Source organism: Apodemus sylvaticus, chromosome 17 (assembly GCF_947179515.1).
Source record: "Apodemus sylvaticus chromosome 17, mApoSyl1.1, whole genome shotgun sequence".
NCBI lineage: Eukaryota > Metazoa > Chordata > Mammalia > Rodentia > Muridae > Apodemus > Apodemus sylvaticus.
In genome coordinates, this window is record NC_067488.1 from 23,270,120 (window position 1) to 23,291,760 (window position 21,641).

General features: G+C 40.5%; 1 protein-coding gene across 5 annotated transcripts in view; it reads right to left on the reverse strand.

The window, feature by feature from the left end:
- Nucleotides 1–21,641, reverse strand: part of Enpp2 (ectonucleotide pyrophosphatase/phosphodiesterase 2) — a 121,497-nt gene that overhangs the window by 26,146 nt on the left and 73,710 nt on the right. For all 5 annotated transcript variants that reach the window (XM_052160692.1, XM_052160691.1, XM_052160690.1 and 2 more), the window contains exons 10-17: nt 21,196–21,261; nt 19,996–20,068; nt 13,473–13,581; nt 7,149–7,274; nt 3,583–3,614; nt 2,753–2,880; nt 696–783; nt 450–537 (exon numbers count right to left, since the gene is read on the reverse strand). In XM_052160692.1, coding sequence (XP_052016652.1) covers nt 450–537; nt 696–783; nt 2,753–2,880; nt 3,583–3,614; nt 7,149–7,274; nt 13,473–13,581; nt 19,996–20,068; nt 21,196–21,261 — 710 coding nt within the window. The remainder of the gene's footprint in view (nt 1–449; nt 538–695; nt 784–2,752; nt 2,881–3,582; nt 3,615–7,148; nt 7,275–13,472; nt 13,582–19,995; nt 20,069–21,195; nt 21,262–21,641) is intronic.

Genomic DNA, 21,641 nt, shown 5'->3' on the forward strand with positions numbered 1-21,641 from the left:
AGGAAAAGCTGTCCTCATACAGCAACGAGAAACTCAAGGAAGAAAAATAATTAGGAGCACATAAATAGCTGGCTGGGGTGCAGGCTGGCAAATTTTTCACTGGGCTGCAATGTAAGAGAGGGAGGTGGGAGAGCGTTCTGTCCGCGTGGAACTCTTGCTTCATCGTGTCTCTGACCAACGGTGTCAAACTGTAATGCTATGTTAGATCAGCCAAAGGCTGCCAACACCAACACTATGAAAAGTCCCCATTAGTCAACTGTTGAAGGAACACAAAGACGCCTTAGAAGGGGGTGACATTCTGTCCTTTGGACCAATGGGCAAGTTACTTCTTTTTTTTTTTTTTTTGCAGGGGGAGGTCTTAGAAAATAAGAAACCTCATTTCTTTCTCTAGCTGTAAGGAAATTCACTGACCAAAAGTTTCACCGGGTTTGATTGAACAAGTGACTTACCACACATAACATTATAAAGTTCAATGTTTTCAAATGGAGGCACTTTAGTCCTGTACTTAAAAGTTGGGCCATAACCTACGAAAACAGTCTTCCAAAAGAAAAGAAAAGAAACACAGTTAACCATTTCTGCTTGCATGAACAGCATTTCTTTTGTGTCTGAATCCCTACAGCTTCACAAACCCCACGATTTCCTCCCCCTCCCTGAGAATTACAAAACTCATTTTCAGTTCAGTTTGGTAGACATACCTGCATGCTGTTGACCTTGTTATCAAAGCCATGGTCACCCTGGAAAAAACATTTCCCTGATGGCTTCTTATAAACGTCCAAGGGTTTCCTACATGAAAATGATTTTATGATCAGTTAGGATTCTGTCCCCAAACAAGCTGATAGAAAGCAAATGTGGTACACAGGATCCCTAAAAGGACCTGAAGCCAAGTGTCTCTGTTTTGATTACATCATTCCCATGGGGATGACAAGGAACGTCTGTTCATTTCTCTAGTGCCATGGCTTTCCTTATTGCCCCCAGGTTAAAGGGGAAGTTTTGAGAAGAAGTCAAAGTCTCTCTATGCCTCACACTTGGACGGAACAGAATATCTACCTCTACCCGCTTAGTGCTCACTAGGCTCAGCCCCAAAACACAGGAGGCATTTTTTTTTCCAGAAGGGTTTCTCTGTGTAGCCCTGGCTGTCCTGGAACTCACTCTGTAGACCAGGCTGGCCTCGAACTCAGAAATCTGCCTGCCTCTGCCTCCCAAGTGTGCACCACAACCGCCCAGCATGAGGCATTTTAAAATATGCCATGTTGAATCAGTTCGTGGAGATCTGCATTCTATAAAAAAAAAAAAAAATTGTATGTAAACTTACCTGGTAGGATCATAAAAATCAGAGTCCAGGAAGTGGCCCATTTAACATTAACCATAGCATAATTAACAAAAGCCTGGCTTCAGCTGGAAAATCTCTTTAGAAGTAGAGAAGGGGTAGAAATATTGCTAGTAAGACTTCATGATCATTTACTCTCAACTTTGTGACAGAAAGACCCCTTTACATAAGTGTTTTATGACTCCTCTACCATCAAAAATGTTGATGCTTATTAATATAAGTATTATCTAAGTAGAGGCAGGGCACATATCACTGAAAAATAGCACTTGGGGAAATAAAGAAATTGAACAAATTGGTTTCTACCCAAGAGTAACTGGGACCTAGGATAATAATATGTATGTATAATAACTCCACAATGCAAGACTGAACTTCAAAGGATTTAGTAGCTGCATTTGCTCTTCCCTAAATCGCTCAGCTAGCATCATCTCTCGCTTAACTTCTGCTCCAAAATATACTTTTTCATATAAATTAGACAACTTCATCAAGTTTTTTTTTCTCTCCCTAGGTGCCCCCAGCATTAAAGGTCCTGGAGAGGACATGGTCAGTCAAGCTGTTTAGGACATGTCTCTTATGAAACATTTCTACATAAATTTTAGTCTATTCTATGTGGTTCCAATAATTTCTGGGGTTCATATCACTCTTTCGTTCTTTTAAAGTTGCAGTAAGAGATTACATGCTGTGTGTGCATCTGTTTTATAGCGACACATTTCTAGGAGACCAGCGTTTTCGTTATCTTCTTGTGCTGAACTATTAACTATTATAAACTATTGACCAGCTCAAGTACACATCATAATTATTCAATTAGTACTACAGGCATATTCATCACACTTGTCTTGTAATCAAAGTTAGAACAAGAACGAGTGAGAAAACACTACTTCCAGGTCTACATAAAAATGACTAAATTTGTGGCAGTTGACTCTTAGAAGTGGCAGAGGCCCCAGCCATGCTCTGCAGCAGATTCCAAAGGAAAGGCTGGTCTCCTGATCAGAGAGAGAGACTTTCGATGGAGGCAAACACCAGTCGTGTTTTGAACAGTGTAAAACATGTCTACAGTAATAGAGGTTTCAACATTAACATTTCTAGGGGCCTTCCACAAACACTGCTACATGCAATCACGTCAACCAGGACCACAGCAGCAACAGCCTCCCTGTATTTCAAGTTTTGTTCAAAAGATAAAAGATAGAGACTAGAATATCACCATAAAACTTGTGCACAGTGACGCATGAGAAACTAAAAGAAGACCCAGGAACTAGAGATATGGTTCTTTTATTCTCAATCGTTATCTACCCCACCACACACACACACACACACATTTAAATCATGAGATTTCCAGCCCAGATCTCTCTTAATGATCACTAAGAACCTTAAAGGATTTCCAGGTGCCAATAGGTGCTTACAAAGACGGAGCCAGGCTCCTCTTGTTACCTTGCGACATGCCATCTGCGATCCACCAATAAATGGATATCCTCGATTCTCCTGTTGTTGGCATAGTGCAAACGTTTGGGAAGGTGCTGTTTCAGGTAAGGCTTAAAGTGCTGATCTGGTTTTTTACACTGAAATATAAGTGAACATTGGTCTTATGGAGGGAGGTTTTCTACCCCGCCCCCCCCAAAAAAAAGTCCTAGACTGTCTCTTGAAAACTGTGCTAGCCCAACAAAAGGATGGTTACTAAACAAATGGAACTTGCCACCCCTTATTAAATTTTATGCTAAAAGCAAATAGGTTCCAAGGGAGTTAGACAACTTTAGAAATAAGTCATAGGCAATCGGAGGGGTGAGGAATTCTTAAGATAAATTCCTGACTCTTGGGCCCAAGACTGAGAGCGGTTGAAGACTCAAGGTCTTTCCCAACTGCTTCAAATCAAGGAGTGGGAGGCACCGTGGGAGGAGCCGGGGATGCATGTGCAGACCTATCTGAAGATAAGCTCAAGGGCTTTGAAGTCTCTATCTGGGACCAGGGGGAAGGAGAAGATGGGGGCAGATCTGTTTGAGAGTAAGTAAAGATTTGATTAATCATGAGCAAATACTGTTCAGCTTAATAAGAAGAACAAAGCCTCAGTTTGGCTCATCACCAAGACCATTAGGGAGGGAGTCTACAGTTCACCTCGGTCCAGAAATTTTGAAAGCTTGGGAGAAACAAATACACAGGACTGCAGGTCAGTGAGGAAAATGTTCCTAACCACCCACCGGGAAGGCAAACATGGGAAGGTAAGCGTGTCAAAGCTGCTCCAAGGGCAGAGGCCTTGCGACACTTACCGTGAGGTTAGCAATAATGGCTTTAGGGTCATCTGTGCAGAGAAAGGGAGAAAGATTTCAAAACATAATCACAGAGGAAAGCAATTTTTTTTTAACAGAGACTTGATTCTTCCACCCCTTTGAATGTCATTTTGAACAGATGTGTACCTGGGTGTAGGTGTTTCATGTTTCAGTAACAGAGAGGTAAAACCAGTGGTACCAAGCCTGCAGCTATCTGCAAAGCACGATGCAGGGCTCCTTGTATAGAAAGGAAGTCTTCCTTGCAAAGCTCAAGAGTACTGCTAGGTAACTTGCTTCAAATTTTCCAAAACAAATCCCTGTGCAGCCTTCACATGAATTTGTGGGAATTTTCACGCCAGGAATTGAGCTGGTCATTTTTAGGGGTCTTTCATCATGCCATCCTGTTTGTCTGCAATGCTTTGGAACAAGTCACCAATCACTGCGAGATAATATTCTAATGCAGCAGTTTCTATGGTGATATCATAGGTCTAATTACATAGGTAAGCACTCCTTTGCAGCTGTAGGCTCACATGGGTGTCCCCCTTTGTGTGTGTGTGTGTGTGTGTGTGTGTGTGTATGTGTTTGTGTGTGTGTGTGTGTGCCACACTGCCAGGAGACAAAGACTATTTCAGCCTACACTCAGAACTAGCCAAATTTTGGTGAATGAAAGCTGTGTGTGTACTGGATCTTATTGTCAAGGTGCTCCTCTGTGGGGACTGTATGGAAAAAGAGATTGTAGGCTGTTTGCAAAATAAAAGGGCACTTCAGGATGTCATTATAGAATCAGGAGAAAGAGAAGAACAGTATTCAGAGGAGACTCAGCTCTCCCAGTGTAGCCCTCCCTGACACAGAAACATTAGTGGAGCTGCCCGTGCGTTCGTGCATGCGCGTGCGTGCATGTGTGCATGTGTGTGTGTGTGTGTGTGTGTGTGGTCCCAGGGCTCGGTGCTTAGTACGTACTACACAAATATCTGCTCATAAACAACAATAAGCATTTGTTCATATTTGTGAACCATTTTTAGAAACTTAGTCATAAAGCTCTGAAATCCAAAGGTAAAGTGTAAACTCCATTCTACTTAAATTTTGATAGCTGCATATAATAAGAAGCAAGCAAGCATTGCAATGGTATCTGAGTCCATGCTGTGCACCCATTTCTCGCTAAGAGTTTTGGGAGGCTCATCTATGATCATTCATTCTTAATGATACCCGGATGATCAGAACCTTCAATCAGCCAATTAGGTTTAGAAGGTAAGGTGGCTTGCACACTAGAGCACAGCACACAGTCTCACTGATCCAGCCATGGTCTGAACCACTACACTCTTTGGCCTTGTGAAACATAGTCTTCACAGAGACTAAACAATAAAGCCATGTCTTTTGGTAGTTTAGGGCAATGGTTGTCAACCTTTCTAGTGCTGTGAGCCTTTAATACAGTTCCTCATGTCATGGCCCCCAACCATAAAATCATTTTCATTGCTACCTCATAACTGCAATTTTGCCACGGCTGTGAATCATAATGTAAATATTTCTGGAGACAGAGGCTTGACAAAGGGGTAGCGACCCACAGGTTGAGAACTGCTAGTATAGAGAAACCAAAACCACACCAACTTCGCCCTCAGACGCTTCCCAGAGAATTCTTAGGAAACACCAAAGGCATTTTTATAGGACAAGAGTCCTTCAAGTCTAAACTCATCATCATTTTGTGCTACCCAGGCTGTTGTGAATAAGGAAAGGAAGGTGATTAAGGGTCAGCAAATTGGGACTGGCCAATTGTTTCAGCCAATAAAGTACTTGCCACCATGCCTGACAACCTGAGTTTCATCCCCAGGACCAACAAAGTGGAAGGAATAAACTAACTCCCACAAGTTTTCCTTGGACCTCTGCACATGTTATAATACATGGCACTATTATGAATGTGTGCATACACACATACCTATGAACACATAAAGCTAATGCAATTTCATTTTTTTTTTCAAGAAGCAAATCAGGGTTCAAATCATAGCTCTGTTCACCTACTGTCACCCTCTGAGACAGCTCTTTCAATTCTCTCTCTGCCTTCAACTTCTACTGCCTAAAAAGATAATGAAAATACCTACCCCATAAGGATATGGGAGAGATTAAATTAGATTGAGTGTATATTCAGCTGAAACAATAATAAGGCCAAGCCCTCATCTTTGTTCTCAACATATAGCATTGACTACAGATTAAATACAGTGTAATTGTATTTACGCAATCTCTTATTTAATCATCCCCACAATCCTTAGTCTATGCATAAGGAACCTGAGGCACAGTGTGTGGAAGATTCTTCCAACGGAAGCTTGGAAGAGCCGCGGTGTGAACAACAGTATATGATCACCCTTGTACTTTTCATTGACCAGCTCATTGTCTCTCCCAAAATGATTGGAGAGCATAAATATTTCACTATAGGCAGCACAATTCCAAAGGCCCCCAACAAAGTTTCTCATCTATTCAATCTTCCCAGCCAAATCTACTCAATTTACTGATGTCAGAAATACTTTTTCAAATAGATTTGAAAATTGGAGTGTATACCTTAAAATGCAGGTGCTAAAATTAAAGAGGCTTGCCCTCCAGTTCGAGGGAGCAAAGGTAGCGAGGCTACAAAGGACAAGAAAAGCACATGGAAAAAAGGAAGAAATACCAATATTTTGCTGATTTCACAATATTGACCCTGGAATGTGTCCCATTTGTGTCGACTCAGGAATGTAACTTTGTCAACTTTGGAGCATAACTTGGGAAAAACTTAAATTTCCAAAGCTTTATGCTTGATGTCCATGGTTTATTATTTTAAGGTATTGTTTTAATATAGCATGTCTCAAGCAATACTATATATATGCTTATAAACAAAATACATATGCTCATAAGAATATGCCCTTATATAACAGAATACCAGGTATAATTAATATAATGAAAAAAAAAGACTTTATGAGAATTAAAAAGAACTGTGTAGTTTTCACAATCTGGATGTTAGTATTAGTGACATTTCATACCCTGAACATCCTAAACAAGTTAAAGCAAAAAGTCACAATTTTTCTAGTTCTTTTTTTCAATTTCTAATTTTTCAGAGTAGTTAGCGGTCTATAAGAACATAGCAGTTTTTTTCCTCTCATTCATTCCGTAGATCACTCTGACAAATAAAAAGAGCCCTCCTTCCAGGAGGCACGTAGGAATTTTGAGGGGACGGGCATTGGTTGTGTCAACCCAGAGACTTACCTTCGCCAAAGTGACCAGCATGCCCTCTGGAAACAGAAAATTCTCCCATACAGATAGATGCTTATATTGTAAACATGCTTAAAATTAAGTGCATTTCCCATGATGATACAAGCAAATGCAAATGTTGGTAGACGCTGCTCTGTGCACAGAACCACTGTAAATAATATGTGTTGATGTGCACAATAGTCTTCATAGGTAACAAGTCTTCTACCGATAGATCAAAAGTTGAAGCTCAACTAGGATTTCTTGCCCAAGCATTTAACTGTAGAGGACAAGTCGTCTTTATCTCTTCCATTGATTATTAGTTGAACTATTTAATATCTTCAAAACCAACTTACATTTAGGATTATTGGCAAACTTGGGTCGAATTCTTCCTAGAGTTCCAGGCACTAAGGTAATATCTTCCACGTTAGTCAGGTAGCTGCTCAGGAACTCAGTTCTGTCACAGGTCACATCTTCCATTCCTATGGGGACAGAAAAACACACTGTTGGGCAGTATTAAAATGAAAATTGTTTAAAAAAAAAATCAACCCTGAGATTTCACCTCACACCAGTCAGAATGGCTAAGATTAAAAACTCAGGAAACAGCAAGGTGTTAGCAAGGATGTGGGAAAAGAGCAACATTCTTCCACTGGTGGTGGGATTGCAAGCTGGTACAACCACTCTGGAAATCTGTCTGGCGGTTCTTCAGAAAACTGGGCATGACACTTGCAGAGGATCCTGGTATACCACTCCTGGGCATATACCAGAGGATTTCCCGACATCCTATAAGGACACATGCTACACTATGTTCATAGCAGCCTTATTTATATAGCCAGAAGCTGGAAAGAATTCAGATGTCCCTCAATGGAGGAATGGATACAGAAAATATGGTATATTTACACAATGGAATACTCAGCAATTAAAAACAATGAATTCATGAAATTCTTAGGCAAATGGTTGGAACTGGAAAATATCAACCTAAGTGAGGTAACCCAATCACAAAAGAACACACATGGAATGCAGTCACTAAGTGGATATTAATTAGCCCAGAAGATCTGAATACCCAAGACACAATTAACATATCAAATGATTCCCAAGAAGAAGGAAGGAGAGGGCCCTGGTCCTGGAAAGGCTTGATGTAGCATTGTAGGGGATGACCAGGACAGAGAAGTGGGAGGGAGTTGATAGGAGAATGGGAGGAAGGAAGAAGGCTTATGGGACTTATGGGAGAGGGGAACTAGGAAAGGGGAAATCATGTTAAATGTAAACAAAGAATATAGAAAATTTAAAAAAATACAATAAAAAATGTACAGTCACTAAAGATAGCATTGCAACATTTAATTAAATCTCTAAATTAGATTCCAGCAAAGTAGAGGAAACAATACGACTGAGATTTTCTTGATGTGACATTTTAAAGTTGTATCTGTATAATCTTTATCCAGAACATTCATTTAACCATATCATCCCACATGCAATAGAGGTTGGAAATGTGACACCTCAGTTATTACTTTCAGTTATTGAGTAAGAGCATCAAAACCAAAAGCCATGTTTAAAGTACAGTGAGCCGGCTCAGTGGGGAAGCGTGCTTAGCCCCAGCCTGACCACCTCAGTGTGATCCTTGAAGCCCGCTATGGTACTGAGAAACAACTGACTCCCAAAATTGTTATTCTGACTTCTACATGAGTGCTTCTCTAAATAAACAAATAAACAAATAAACAAACAAATAAATAAATAAATAAGATCATGCTTGAAAAACACAAACTATTGACAGTCATAATGAAAAAAAAAATCTTAATTGCTTGAATCTGTTCCCAGCAGGGTAAGGGACAGGGTGCCACAAATGACTGGAACATGCACTTCTACTTCTATTTTGCAAAATGTCATTTCTGGGGCTGGAAAGATGGCTCAGTGGTTAAAAGTACATACTGTTCTTGGAGGGGGATCAGTTCCTAGGACCCGTGTCAGACCAATTTCGGGTGCCCATAACTCCAGCTCCAGGGGGATCTGACACCTCTGGACACACACACACATTCTCTCTCTCTCTCTCTCTCTCTCTCTCTCTCACACACACACACACACACACACACACACATTTAAACAATGCTATTTCCTGCTCTCTTTCTTTCTAGAATGTCTCCTGCCTTAAGGATATAATCACATCACTATCTTCACTGGTGGCCTTGGGTGTTACTGACAAAACAATACTGGCAAGAAGAAATGGGGAAAAGAAAAAAAAAACATTCCAAATGACCACCCAACGTGAAAAACAAAACCCTGCGTAAAAACAAGTTTTAAACAACGTAATTGGAACCGAAAGGGTAGCATCTATCACACAGAAAAGGTCTAGTGAGAAAAAAAAAAGAATGTAACCAATCAATATTCATTCCTACCCCCAAATTTGTTTTCTGCCTTCCAGAGCAAGGGAAATTTGCAATACTTAGAAATTAATTTAAATCCCACAATTATAGATTCTAACAGCTCTACAGATCTAAATCCCACAGAAATCTTTATTGACAATTTTAGAATTCAAAAATTGACCCAGAACAATGAGAATTTACAGTACAGATATCCCCCCCCACAACTGGTGAAACTCCACTCCTGTGACCTTCCATTCTGAAGCTCTAGTTTTCAAGTAAACAATCCAAAACAAATTAATGGAAAATTTCAAAAACAAATAATTTACAAATTTTAATTTCTAAATTAAATTTCTATTTTATTCCAAATAAGATAATGAAATAAATTGTCACCCTTTTCCATCTTCTTCAAGTTGTAAGTCATCCACTTAGCCGATGTAACCACACAGTAGCTGAAAACATTCATAGTTATGACTCTTCATACAACATACTCTAATTGAATTTTTATCAATCAAAAAATATATTTTTATCATTAGGGATTGTTGTTAATTTTTACCATGTCGGATTTATAAATATTTTATCACAATTATGAGTGTATCAGAAAGTACAGATACACAGTGTTTAGCACTATCTGCAGTCTCAGGCATCTACTAGGAATCTTAGAAAATATTTTCCTTGGTTCAAGAGAGACCACTTAATTGCCGTGCACAATCTAGTATGTTAATATTTTCTAAAAGGGAAAATGAATGATTTTACAAAAGGTCTTAAGGTTTTAGAGTAAAGAAATGTAATCCAGAGTGGTCAAGATCTAGTAAAAACCCAAATTATCACTTCTGGAGATCTTAGATTAATCTCTTTTTTACTTTCTAAAATTGTATTTATTATTGTTGTGTATAGTCATCACAGAGGGTATCACAGTGTATATGTGGAGGTCCAAGGACAAGTAGATAAAGTCTGTTCTCTCTGCGACCTTTTCAGCAGTTCTGGGGACTGAGCTCAGATTCCCAGCCTCTCATAGCAAGCACCTTCAATCACTGAGTCATCTCAATGGTCCTCATTCCCTATTTCTTAACGCCAATTAGCATGAAGAAAGAGCAAGACATGTTTTAACGTCCCACAGTCATGTGTCTTCTCTTTTAACATGGAAACATTCCAGATGAGAAAGTTAAAATAATAAACAGTTTTGTGTTCTAGTAAAACATTACCCCAGAAAGGGAAAAAAAAATCTCCAAAAACAGATGAATGGAAGATGGAAAGAATCTTCTATCTGCAGTTCCAACATTGAGCAATCGCCCTTACTTACAGCGACCATCAGGCAAATGTGCCCAGGGGTCCTCTCTAGTATCTCCTCCCCTCGCCTCCAGGCTGACTTCACCTGTGTGGAGCCAGTGTTTTCAGTCTGCACATAAGGGACTGCATATAAGGGATTTGCTGACACAGATTACCTACAGCATCCAAAGTTCTTAAGAGTCACAGTCAAGGTTCTTAAGAGGTCCGTTGAAATTCATTTTGTCAAAGACCAGGGCCTGAAATAGTTCGTTAGCTGCCTTTCAGAAAAAGAGGTGCCTTGGCTTTCCAAAACTAATGGGTCCATTCATTTTAGTAATCTTCATATTGAGAACGGGTTTTAGTCTGCATGTGGCCTTTATGGTGCTCTGACATGTGACTCACTGGGACCTTAGATGTCTGCGCTAGCGTGTGAGCTAATGCTCTCCACACTTCTGGGCAACTTAAATCGAATTAGTGTGTCATATGCTCACCATTTCCACCCAGTCTACAACTTTCCACTAAGCCAAACTAGTAGAGAATGATCTTACAGAGGGTATCATTTAATCTACTTGGGGAAGCAAGTTAGCATCCACAAAACCCACCCTTTACCCCAGTTTCTCAGATTTTCCAGAAAGCTCTGGAAATAAAATCTCAGGAGCCAAAATAGAGGTAGGAAGGTTCACTAACTTATTAATTAGAACTGCCAAGAAGTCAATCAATTTTTTGACACTCTACTAAAAGGGCAAGGCCCCAAATTCCAAGGTCATTATTGTAATTTACAACTGGATAGTTTCAGAACATAGGTGGCACTCTCTAGAACTGAGTCTGCATATCTGTTAATAAAAATGTTGTCTGAAAAATCAGTTGGTAATAAATAGTTCCCTCTCCCCCTAGCTAGACTTCAGAGTATCAGAAGGTGCTATGTAGGCTACTGGAACAAAAAACAACATAAACAAAATCAACAGCCTTACTCAGCTGTGATCCCTGCCAACTATAAGGACCATTATGGCAAGATAGCTCCTGGATGTAATAGTGGCATGAATGTTATAAGGGCAGTCAATCACCCTCTACTTGGATTTCAGGACTGCTCCATACTAGGAAACACATCTGGTGATATGAATCTGGCCAAGAGAACATGATTGATGAACTTACAAGACCCAAGAGTAAGCCAACTATTATTATTTAGTTAAAAGAACATAGTATCTATCTACCCTCTACATTTGTGTTTCTATAGCAACAGATTAGTGCAGCTCCTAGACCTCATCAGGATTTGTTTGTTTGTTTGTTTGTTGTGCAGTGGACAACAGTTAATGCAGAGACTCACAACTTGACAAAATTCAGAAAATAGTTTTCTGGTGTCCTCAGTCATAAAGGGAACATCTATATCACAACCCTTTCCCAAAGACTCAGAGACAATTGCAGAAGATAAGGCAAAAGCAAGGGAGAGATGGAGTCAGGGCAAAAGAGAAACCGTGTATTCTGGGTATGACAGAACCACTGTACTCAAAAATAAATAAGTAAATAAATAAACAAATAAATAAATCACAGCACCTGTGGTTACATGCATACGATCAAGACAGTCAACATTCCATTATGAGCGGGGAAAGAAACATGAGCCTCCATTCTAACTGAAGAGCTATTGACAATTGGTGAGTCCTATGGAAAGGAGAATCTGTTTTCTTTAAGGATGTAACCCCCAGTAAGTCTACCATGTTCCAACGGTGGCCCCACAGTCTTGGATATATGAGTAGCATGAACTAGACTTAGTCAATTATTTTTAAAAAAATTTTTAAAAAACCACAAGGATGGGAAGAAATGCGAGAGGTGGGGAGGCTGGTTAGATCTGGGGGGGGGGGGTTAGAGAGAAGGCTGAATAAAGATATGTATTTCAGATAGTCCCTGAGGCTTTAGCTCTATAGTCATATGATTTTTATGGTCTCACAATTGTCTCAAAAATGCTCAAGAAAAAAGAAAGAAAAGAAAAAAAGAAAAAGAATGTTTTTCCAATTTAAGAAGTATTTTAGAGAAACCATTCCTTCAATGGCATAGTGGTGCACACCTACGGTGACAGTTGCTGGAAGACTGAGACAGTAGAATAAGTGAGTTTGATATGTCTTGGGCTATGTAGTGGAAAGAAGGAAGGAAGGAAGGAAGGAAGGAAGGAAGGAAGGAAGGAAGGAAGGAAGGAAGGGAGGGAAAGAAGGAGGGAGGGAGGGAGGGAAAGCAAGGGAGGGAGGGAGGGAAAAAGGGAGGGAAGGAGGGAGTGAGGGAGGGAGAGAGGGAGGGAAAGTAAGGAAGGGGGAAAGAAAGAGGGAGAGAGGAGGAGGGTCAAAGAAAGGGGAGGAGGAAGAGAGGGAGGTTACTTCCTACGCTGATCCCTTCTCTTAATAAGTTTCCTGTGTTGAGTCCTTGATTTTGTCCTTGATTCCCTCTGAGAGCTCCAGGAAACCATTTTTCTAAAATGCCACAATTCTGAGAAGACCCCTACATCTCTACCTCCTTTACCTATTTAGAATTATTATTTTAGCTACACAACTTTGTCCACTCCTTCTGGAGATAGGGTTCACAGAGGCGGGAGTCTATCACTTGCCACGTTAAATTCACAGAGGAAGTCATTCCCACCACATGTAAACTGTCTGCAAGACTTTAATAGGAGACAGATTTTTGCAGCAAGGCCTCTCTCCTGCAAAGAACATGAGAATGAAGAAATCCCTGGGTCTCTCTAACTTTTGTATCATGACCTAATTTCTTTCCCTATCCTGAAGCAAAGGGGGAAAAAAATGAAGTTAAGAAAAGACTTTTGGACTCAGAGAGCAGGGCTTCCTTTGTTCAACACCCTGGGAAACTTCTATCTTTTTAGTTTGCTTGGTTGCTTGGTTGCTTGGTTTTTGGTTTTTGAGACAGGGTCTAGCTGTCCTGGAGCTCACTCTATAGACTAGGCTGGCTTCAAACTCACAAAGGTCCTGCCTCTGCCTCCCAAGTGCTGGGACTAAAGGCATGTACCAACACTACCCCCCTGGGAAGCTCCTTAATAGCAAATTATAAATGAAGCCTTACCATGGTCTCCAACAAAAATGACGTTCACACAACGATGCAGTTTGAGTTGTTTCAGTCCGTCCATTAACTGCCCCACGGTCTTGTCAATCTCCCTCAGAGGATTTGTCATCTGTAAACGGCAAGTCAGTCCTCACATAGTTATTTATTTATTTATTTATGCATTTTTAGCTTTCAATTTCCATAGTTCTTCTACCCTCAGAACATTCTGGAAAGAAAACTTCTGGCCCAGAAGCAGAGTTTTGTCGAGGAAATATTTTCTTTTTTTTAATGGTAATAAGCTGTAAGTAGCTTGCAGTCTCTTGTGAGAATAAAAAGCTCTCCTTATCCCATCCCCTGTGAAATATTTTGATATGAAAATATCACAAATTAATGAGGTAAATCCTTTTTGAGGTGCAAAATGGCTTTTTCATCATGTAATCACGTTCTGTAAATCCAAGAGTTTTAAGAGTGAGTAGAAAGTCAGACGGAGAGTGTAAATCCCTTTTTCTCTGTGTAAAATCACCAGACTTTGGAAGAGAGAGAGAGAGAGAGAGAGAGAGAGAGAGAGAGAGAGAGAGAGAGAGAGAGAAAGAGAGAGAGAAGTTGAGGGAACCAAAAGCATAAAGACTAGAGGATAAAACGATCACCTCCTGGGAGATGAATTAAAACATCGTTAATAAAAGAAGAACCGTGTCCCTCATTCCAAAGACCCTAACTTCTACTTCAGAGAGCACCAATCGTGGAGCCATCCGTAAGACAAGCTATGGCTTCTCAATGTCATTGTTTTCATACAGATTAAATAAGAAAGGACAAGAATCCTAACAAACAAAAGTGAACCTCAGAATTCCTTCTAGTTAGACTAATGAAGTACAAACTCCCAATTCTTCTCTGCGCCACATTTCCAAAGCCCAAGAAACTCAATGCACTGCCTCTCACAGGAGCTCCAATGGGAGTCATGGGTGCTCACAGGAGCATAGGATTGCCTTCGGGATCTCTTCCCTGATCATGAGATGAAAAGTTTTAAGAACCCTCATACCAGACAAACCCCATAGAGTAGTTTTGACAGATTTTACAGCTCAGCTAACAACCACACACATACATCCAAGATAACCAAGATGGAAAGAAGAGGCCTGAGCTTTGATTCTAATCCAACGCATCATGGCATCTGCCGTGCGAATCTTCTCGGAAGAGCCACGGCCTTTCCTTGTATCATTGCATCCGTGAAACAAGGTAGAGAGGCCTCTTTTCTTCACAGGAGTCAGCATTTCAAATCACCACAGAGAGTTACAGAATGAGATGTGCCACAGAACCTGAAGGGACTAACAGATGTGCGCCTAAGTGGTATTTGTCTGGGAAACACACTGTCCTCCAAGATCCATGTCTAGACATAGAAACACGAAATGCATAACACATGTCTATCCTTGGCACCGAGTTATTTTCCTTCATTCAATGGGACAATTCAGGTAAAATCCAGAACTTAACTTCTTAGCAATTAGGTTCACAAGAAAGAATCTGCCTCACAGGAATTGGAAGGTTTTGAGAGAATGAATAAGCAAAGGTTATTGAATGTAAGGTTTTGAATGTAAATGCTCAAAGTAAATTCTGTTACTACCATTGTGAGAAAAAAAAATGCAGCTGTCTGCCCAGTTTTCTCTCATCCACACAAGACCTCTGCTGAGCTCAGAAAATATACACCACTAACATAAATCAGCATTTTTATTGTGTTCTAATCTGCAGTCTTTTAAAAGACTTGCCTTACCAGCTTCTGGGATTCTTCTCAATGGGTAGTACCAGAAATCACAGTGATTTTCCCCCAGACAGAATCTCTAAGCTATCACTACAGCCTAAATGGCAACATCCGATTCAGAGTCAACTAACTTTAAAGAAGATCAAAGACCCTTTTTTTCCCTGTGGTATTGAGAGTACAAGATGTCTTCACATCGCAGTTAACCTCTAATGTACCAGATGGTCCTAGACTCAGAGCCGAGGAGAACGCAGCAATTCTCTCAAACCTTACCCAGATGCTTTTCAAACCAAGGCACCAAAGGCAGCCTTCAAGCCAGACCTGCCCGCCACAGAGGTTTGGAACGGTAGATAAACTTACTTTGTCCTGACGCGCTTCCGCTGCATAATGATCCATCCTATGTAATTTTCTTCTTCTTTTCTTTGGAGGAGCAACTGGTCTTTCCTGTCTCCTCTTAGGGGCAACTTTCCTCTTAGGTCTTTTAGCCGGAGTAAGAGGTGAGGCATAACTACTCTCCTGTACTGGCGGATAGAGATTTCTGTACTCAGAAGTCGCCTGTCCCTCCGGGACAGACAGTCAGGCTCACACTTTCTCATCTGGGGTCAGCAGAGTCTGAGTTGGCAAAACTAAGTTCTCCTTAAGGGAGAACACATTGGAATGAGGTGAGTCACAGCTCTCTATAGAGAGAGGCCTCGAACCTGGGTCTCAGTGTGGTCACAGCTTCATTGTTGATACTAGGATAGGACAAAAAAGGACCTAGTCCTGTGGACTGCCCTTGGCTGGGAAGCCAGTGTATGGGTGTATCTGAAAGTGACAAAAGTGACATCAGGCAAGCTCTGTAATTCCTGAACTGAGGACAGACTGCTTCTTGGTTACAAAAAAAAAAAAAAAAAAAAAAAAAAAAAAACCTCTCTGTGGATAAAGTACTAGTTTGTAACCAAACAGAGTCAAGGTCACTTGGGTCACTTCAAGGTGAGAATGGGGTTCATTTAGCTGGTTCCATCTCAGCAGCTGATGGACACCTATGTGATCACACCACCAAATGTATCAGAGGGCTCTCAGTTTGCACGTTCACCAAGGACAAATTGAAATTAGAATGACAAGCAGTCCCTGCTGGTCCTGAATGAATTTATACACATCAGGACTTCCAACAGGAAAGAGGAACACATAGGACTGCTTGTTTAGAAATCTTCTTTGAAAGACTTCACTCAGACTCTTGCATTGGGAAGCTGGCTCCCTTTCTGAGGCAACAATGGTTCTATAAGTATTGTTTGGGAAATCCAGAGAACAGTAACATCTAACCATCAAGTGAAGAAGAGACCCCAGCACTGGGGAAAAAAAAAACAGCCCCTGATTTGCTAACGGTGCAAAGGTGAATTAAAGCAGCAGGCCTTGCTGTCTACCTAGCTACCTTATCTCTTGGCAGGACTGTTCCAAGAGCCATTGGGATGCAGGCGGGGGGCGGGAAGAGGAACGGTGTTAGTGTAACCAAGGGAGACATCTGCCATGCAGTTGCTCTGGTCACAGGGCAAGCGGCTGCATCAGCATTTCTGTTTCTATCTCATTCTCTCTCTTCGGCGGAGCGATCAGAAGTCACAGCCCTGTAGACTTTGCTTTGCTTTGCTTTGGCTTTAATGCTTCTAGTTTAGGCATATCGCCACGAGAAGAGCAAGAAAAGGGAAGAGGGTTTTTTTTCATGTCATGGTCACCGAGTACATTCTGAGAGAGCTCGAATCTGCCCATCAAACTCTAAGCCATTTGCAAGAAACTCCAACATTCCAAAGACGCCCAAAGAGAACCGTTCCATTGGCAGCAGGTTAGAGGAGCAAAAGAAACGGAGTGTAAGCAGACTGAGTTTTCATCCAGTCATTACAAAGGCATGTTTCTCCTTCTTCGGATGTTAGAGGTAGACGGAAAGCTAAGTTTTTCACTGTCCAGCCATACTTCAGCCTGAATTTAGAAGTTTTAGCCTGAGGTTATTCAGAGAATGGGAGAGGGGCGGGGTGCAAATTTCCCTGCCTTTCAGAAGGATTCTTTACCATCTGAAGGTAGGGACCAGCCAGCCAAAGCTCTGCCTCTAGGCCCAGAAGAGCAGCCGAACAATAGGTCACAGAGAAAGCATAGATCAAAGAGGAAAAAAAAAAAGATGGTGCCAATAATCCAAAGCAAGCATATTTTGAACATTCACCATTACACTACGAAAGCAGGAGCAGTACACCATTTCTCCAAACTGTTAACCCCGTGTTTGGCCATCTCAGTAAATAGCTTTTGAGACTCACCCTGAAAAACAAGTGTACTCAAATATTAAGCAAATAAAGCACAAACTTCAGTTGAATTCATCTCACTGTGCTATATAGCTCTTTGCCACTTAGACTCATTTCAGTTCAATTTCTAACACAAGTTGTTGTTCTTTGTCAAAAGTTACATAGTTTAGTAATCTTTCATCTCGTGCATACGGGGCTTTCATGCACGTTTATGGCCTCTGATGATACACAGATGTTTATACGTGCATATAGGTATTTATGACAAACAGGTATGCAAGCCAATCAAGCTTATCACACAAGAAAGGCTTTGCTGACCTGCTTTGGCTCTAGTTTAGCAAAACAAAACTATTTTGTTTTGGTTTCAAGAGTCATTCCTTAGAACCGTGAGAAACAGTTGAAATCTGAAAATGTCCTTTTCTTTATGAGAACATGGTCAGGCTATGAGATTCTGTAGGGCATATAATCAATAATATCTACCCAGCAGCTAGGGGAGAAATTCCAGCTGCAAGAAGTATTAATACTGGGGGGAAAAAACATAATGAGAATACTTAGAATTCTTAACTCAAAAACACTGTGGGAGGAAGGCTCGTGTGTTTATAAGCAATTATGGACATAGAAACTGTCATTGTACCAAATTAAAGCATTCAATCTACGCCCTGCAACATTTAGTCATTGCTCAACATTTCAAGACAACTGGGTTGTTTCTTAATCAAAGTGTATCTGTTTCACAAGGTGGCTGTAGCGAAACCACACGTATCACAAAGCCAGAGATGTCCCTGAAAAAGAACATTTACTGCTAAGCCATGGGATTTAGGGAATCAAATGTATTATAACTACTGTGCATTGTTAGGAGCCAGTTCTTGCCACATAGGTGATGTTTCCTATAATTTGAACATAGTTATAGGTGGCTTTTCTGATTCCTCTGTTCTGTGGGAAAGCTAGCTTGTTCTGTGGGAAGGTTCACAGTCTGAGAGTCTAACACAAATCCTCCACTTACCAAGAAACTTAAACAGCCTCAAACTTCTTCAAGTACCAGCCTTGACTTTCAAAAGAATGGCTATATCAATACCAATTCCTGTTGTTTTTTTCCTTTTAAAGGACATTATTCCAACGAAATTGGACTTTTTAATAGAGCACATGGAACTTGTTAGGTGTTTGGTGGGGTGTGTTTTTTTTTAACATTTAAAAAAAAATTGGCTCTTTCTATTCATCTTAAATTAATCTCAAAGAAAGTCTTCCCAAAGATAAAACAGCCATGCTTGCTTTTTGTGTTTCAAGAATGCACATGTTTATCTTATTTTATCATTTGTATTTCATAATCACGCGATAATGCTTAAGCATCAAAACGATAAAAGCACTTTGGATTTATACGACTTCCGTGATTCAAGACAAACTATGAACAGCTTCTTAGTTATTAGTTTCTACTACTTAAAAAATTTACCAGCTCCTGAATTGATGTTGTAACCTTTAGAAATCCTTATGTCTTCTTAGTATTCGCTGCCTTTGTTTAGACATGGAGCAATTTGTTCAGAACTGCTCCAATCAAGATGTATTTATCTGCATCTTTAATATATCCCTATACTGAATGCAGTGAATTTAGTAAGAGCAACTGTGCCATCCTGGGCTTTCATAGGACTGGAGACAGTAGCCACGAACAAAGACTCTTCGAAACAATTTTCTCCACTCACATCAGTATTTACATTGTTGCAATGGCCTCTGTGTCCCGTGATAAAAAATGAAAAGCATTTAAAATAATTTAAAAGTTTGACTTGCAGACTTTGTCATATTACAAGAGATCTACGCTGAAATGTCAGGAAAAATTCCATCCTAAATCAATGAGAACAATAATATGCCACCACTTCCTGGTCATGACATTCTAGTGAATTATCCTTTACAGCACCGTCTTCCACTCGGATGACTGAGGGTGACCAGAGTGTCACTAGCATCATTAGCCATGTGCCTCCAGTGGGGCATCTCTCTCATTTATGGATGTTCTTTATTATCTGCATCTCTGGAGGACCCATGGCTTCAAAGTATGAGCATCTATGTCCAAATACCCCATAAAATCTACCTCTCTTATGCTGTATGTTAGGTTAATCATGATCAGGCTACCGAGGCTAGTGAATAACTTCCCCTCTGTATAAGCATTTTAAGGGAGTTAAAATTTCGTTAAGGTGTCTTGTATATCAGGGGTTTCAAAGATTCCTTCTGTCCTAGCCAATGGTAGCCAAATCTTTACCTGTTCTACCAAAGCCTTCTTTCAAGGCTACAATTTTCCCTATGCCCCATGGCACCATGTTTAGATTATGTTCCTATATTAAAGCAATCTGAAATAAAGTTCCTGTAAGAGAAACAAGTACATTTATGGTTTGTTTGTTTTTTAAGTTTTTAGTCTAAGTTTTACACATTATTTGACCATGCTTATGCCTTTTAGATTTGAAAATTCCCAAACTTTATACAAATGCTAAAATAAGGTTTTGGAATTCAGGTGGCCTGGGAACACAAGTTCTCCTCAGGCAGATGGTAAACTACTAACCTCAGGGCCAAAAGGGCCATACTTGTGTCCAGAAAAATCAGGCTGCTCAGAGTAGAAGGCATAAACTGAAGGCCTGTGGGAAAACCAGAACAAGCATCAATCCCAGGCTACACAGAGCAATCCATATCACGAATGAAACAAACAAACAAACACTTCAAGGAGGTTTGGGAGCACACAGGGAGGCAATAGAAAGGAAATAGGAGAAAGCAAAGCACAGTAACACTGGACATAGTAACACACAGCATAGTAACACACAACATAGTAACACACAGCATAGTAACACACAACATAGTAACACACAGCATAGTAACACACAGCATAGTAACATACAACATAGTAACACACAGCATAGTAACACACAACATAGTAACACACAGCATAGTAACACACAGCATAGTAACACACAGCATAGTAACACACGACATAGTAACACAGGTACAGAGTAACACATGGTGTAGTAACACACAACAGAGTAACACACAGCATAGTAACACACATACATACTAACACACAGCATAGTAACACATGACATAGTGACACACGGCATAGTAACATACAGCGTAGTAACACAGGTGCATATAAATGCCATAATAAAGCCCACTATTGAATGTTAACCTAAAAGAATTTAAAATTAAAATCCTTCCAGCTGAATGCATCTCCCACCCATGGTCAGTAGTCCAATGGAAACTTTTTCTTCCTATTACTTCCTTGCCCTGTCCAGCTCTGCTTCCACACCACTTCTCACTGTGGTAATTGGCAAGCACCACTTCAAAGCATTGAAAATCACAATGAAAATATTCGAACATCAACATCACTGGGGACTCTGATCCTTCGGTAACAGAACACAGTGGTCACCATCTGAAAGAACTGACTATATTCAAGGGGACGGTCACTCGGGCTTAATGCCTTTCAGTCCTCAAGATGCTGAAGACTGATTCCTTTATCAAAGCCAACAACTTGCTTCAGGTCTGCTGAAGTCACCAGGATTAACAGCTGGAATAATCCATGTAATTAAATGGTCCCCCGGTAACCTTCTTAAGAAAATAATGCTGAAGGTTAATAAGCACAAAACTTTTAATAACGTCAATCCTTGACTGTGCTTCTATGTCACAACCCATCCATCTAGTGCTTTGTCCGGCACTAGCCCAAGACGGAAAAGTCCTGAAGAAGGAAGAGAAAAGGAGAGAGGAGAACAAATACCTCTCGTTGTCTGGCAGGGAAAGCCACTGAAGAATGGTTAGGATTCTCCGCTCATGAGGGATGCTCCTGAGGGGGCATAAAAACAAAGCAAATCTATCACAAGCAGGCACACATAATTATAAGACTGACAAAAGGGGTATAATCTTCATCCACAATGGCTTTGTGTTTAAGCTACCATTCCGCTCTTGAACATAATTACCCTAGGCCTGGTAATAGCATTAGGAGCTCTTGGCTGATACAGGACAGTGTCCTGGGCTGAGTACTCTTAGGATGCTAGCAAGCTAAGCACTATGTTGACATGAGAAAAAAAAATGTTCCCCTTACAACAAGGAACATAAAAATGTTCTTCTGCTCTAAGATCAGATAGTAGAGGCTAATTCATGTTGAATCCAAACTTGCACAAGTTTTTATCATGGTGAGGAAAACTATTGGGTAGACCATTTAAG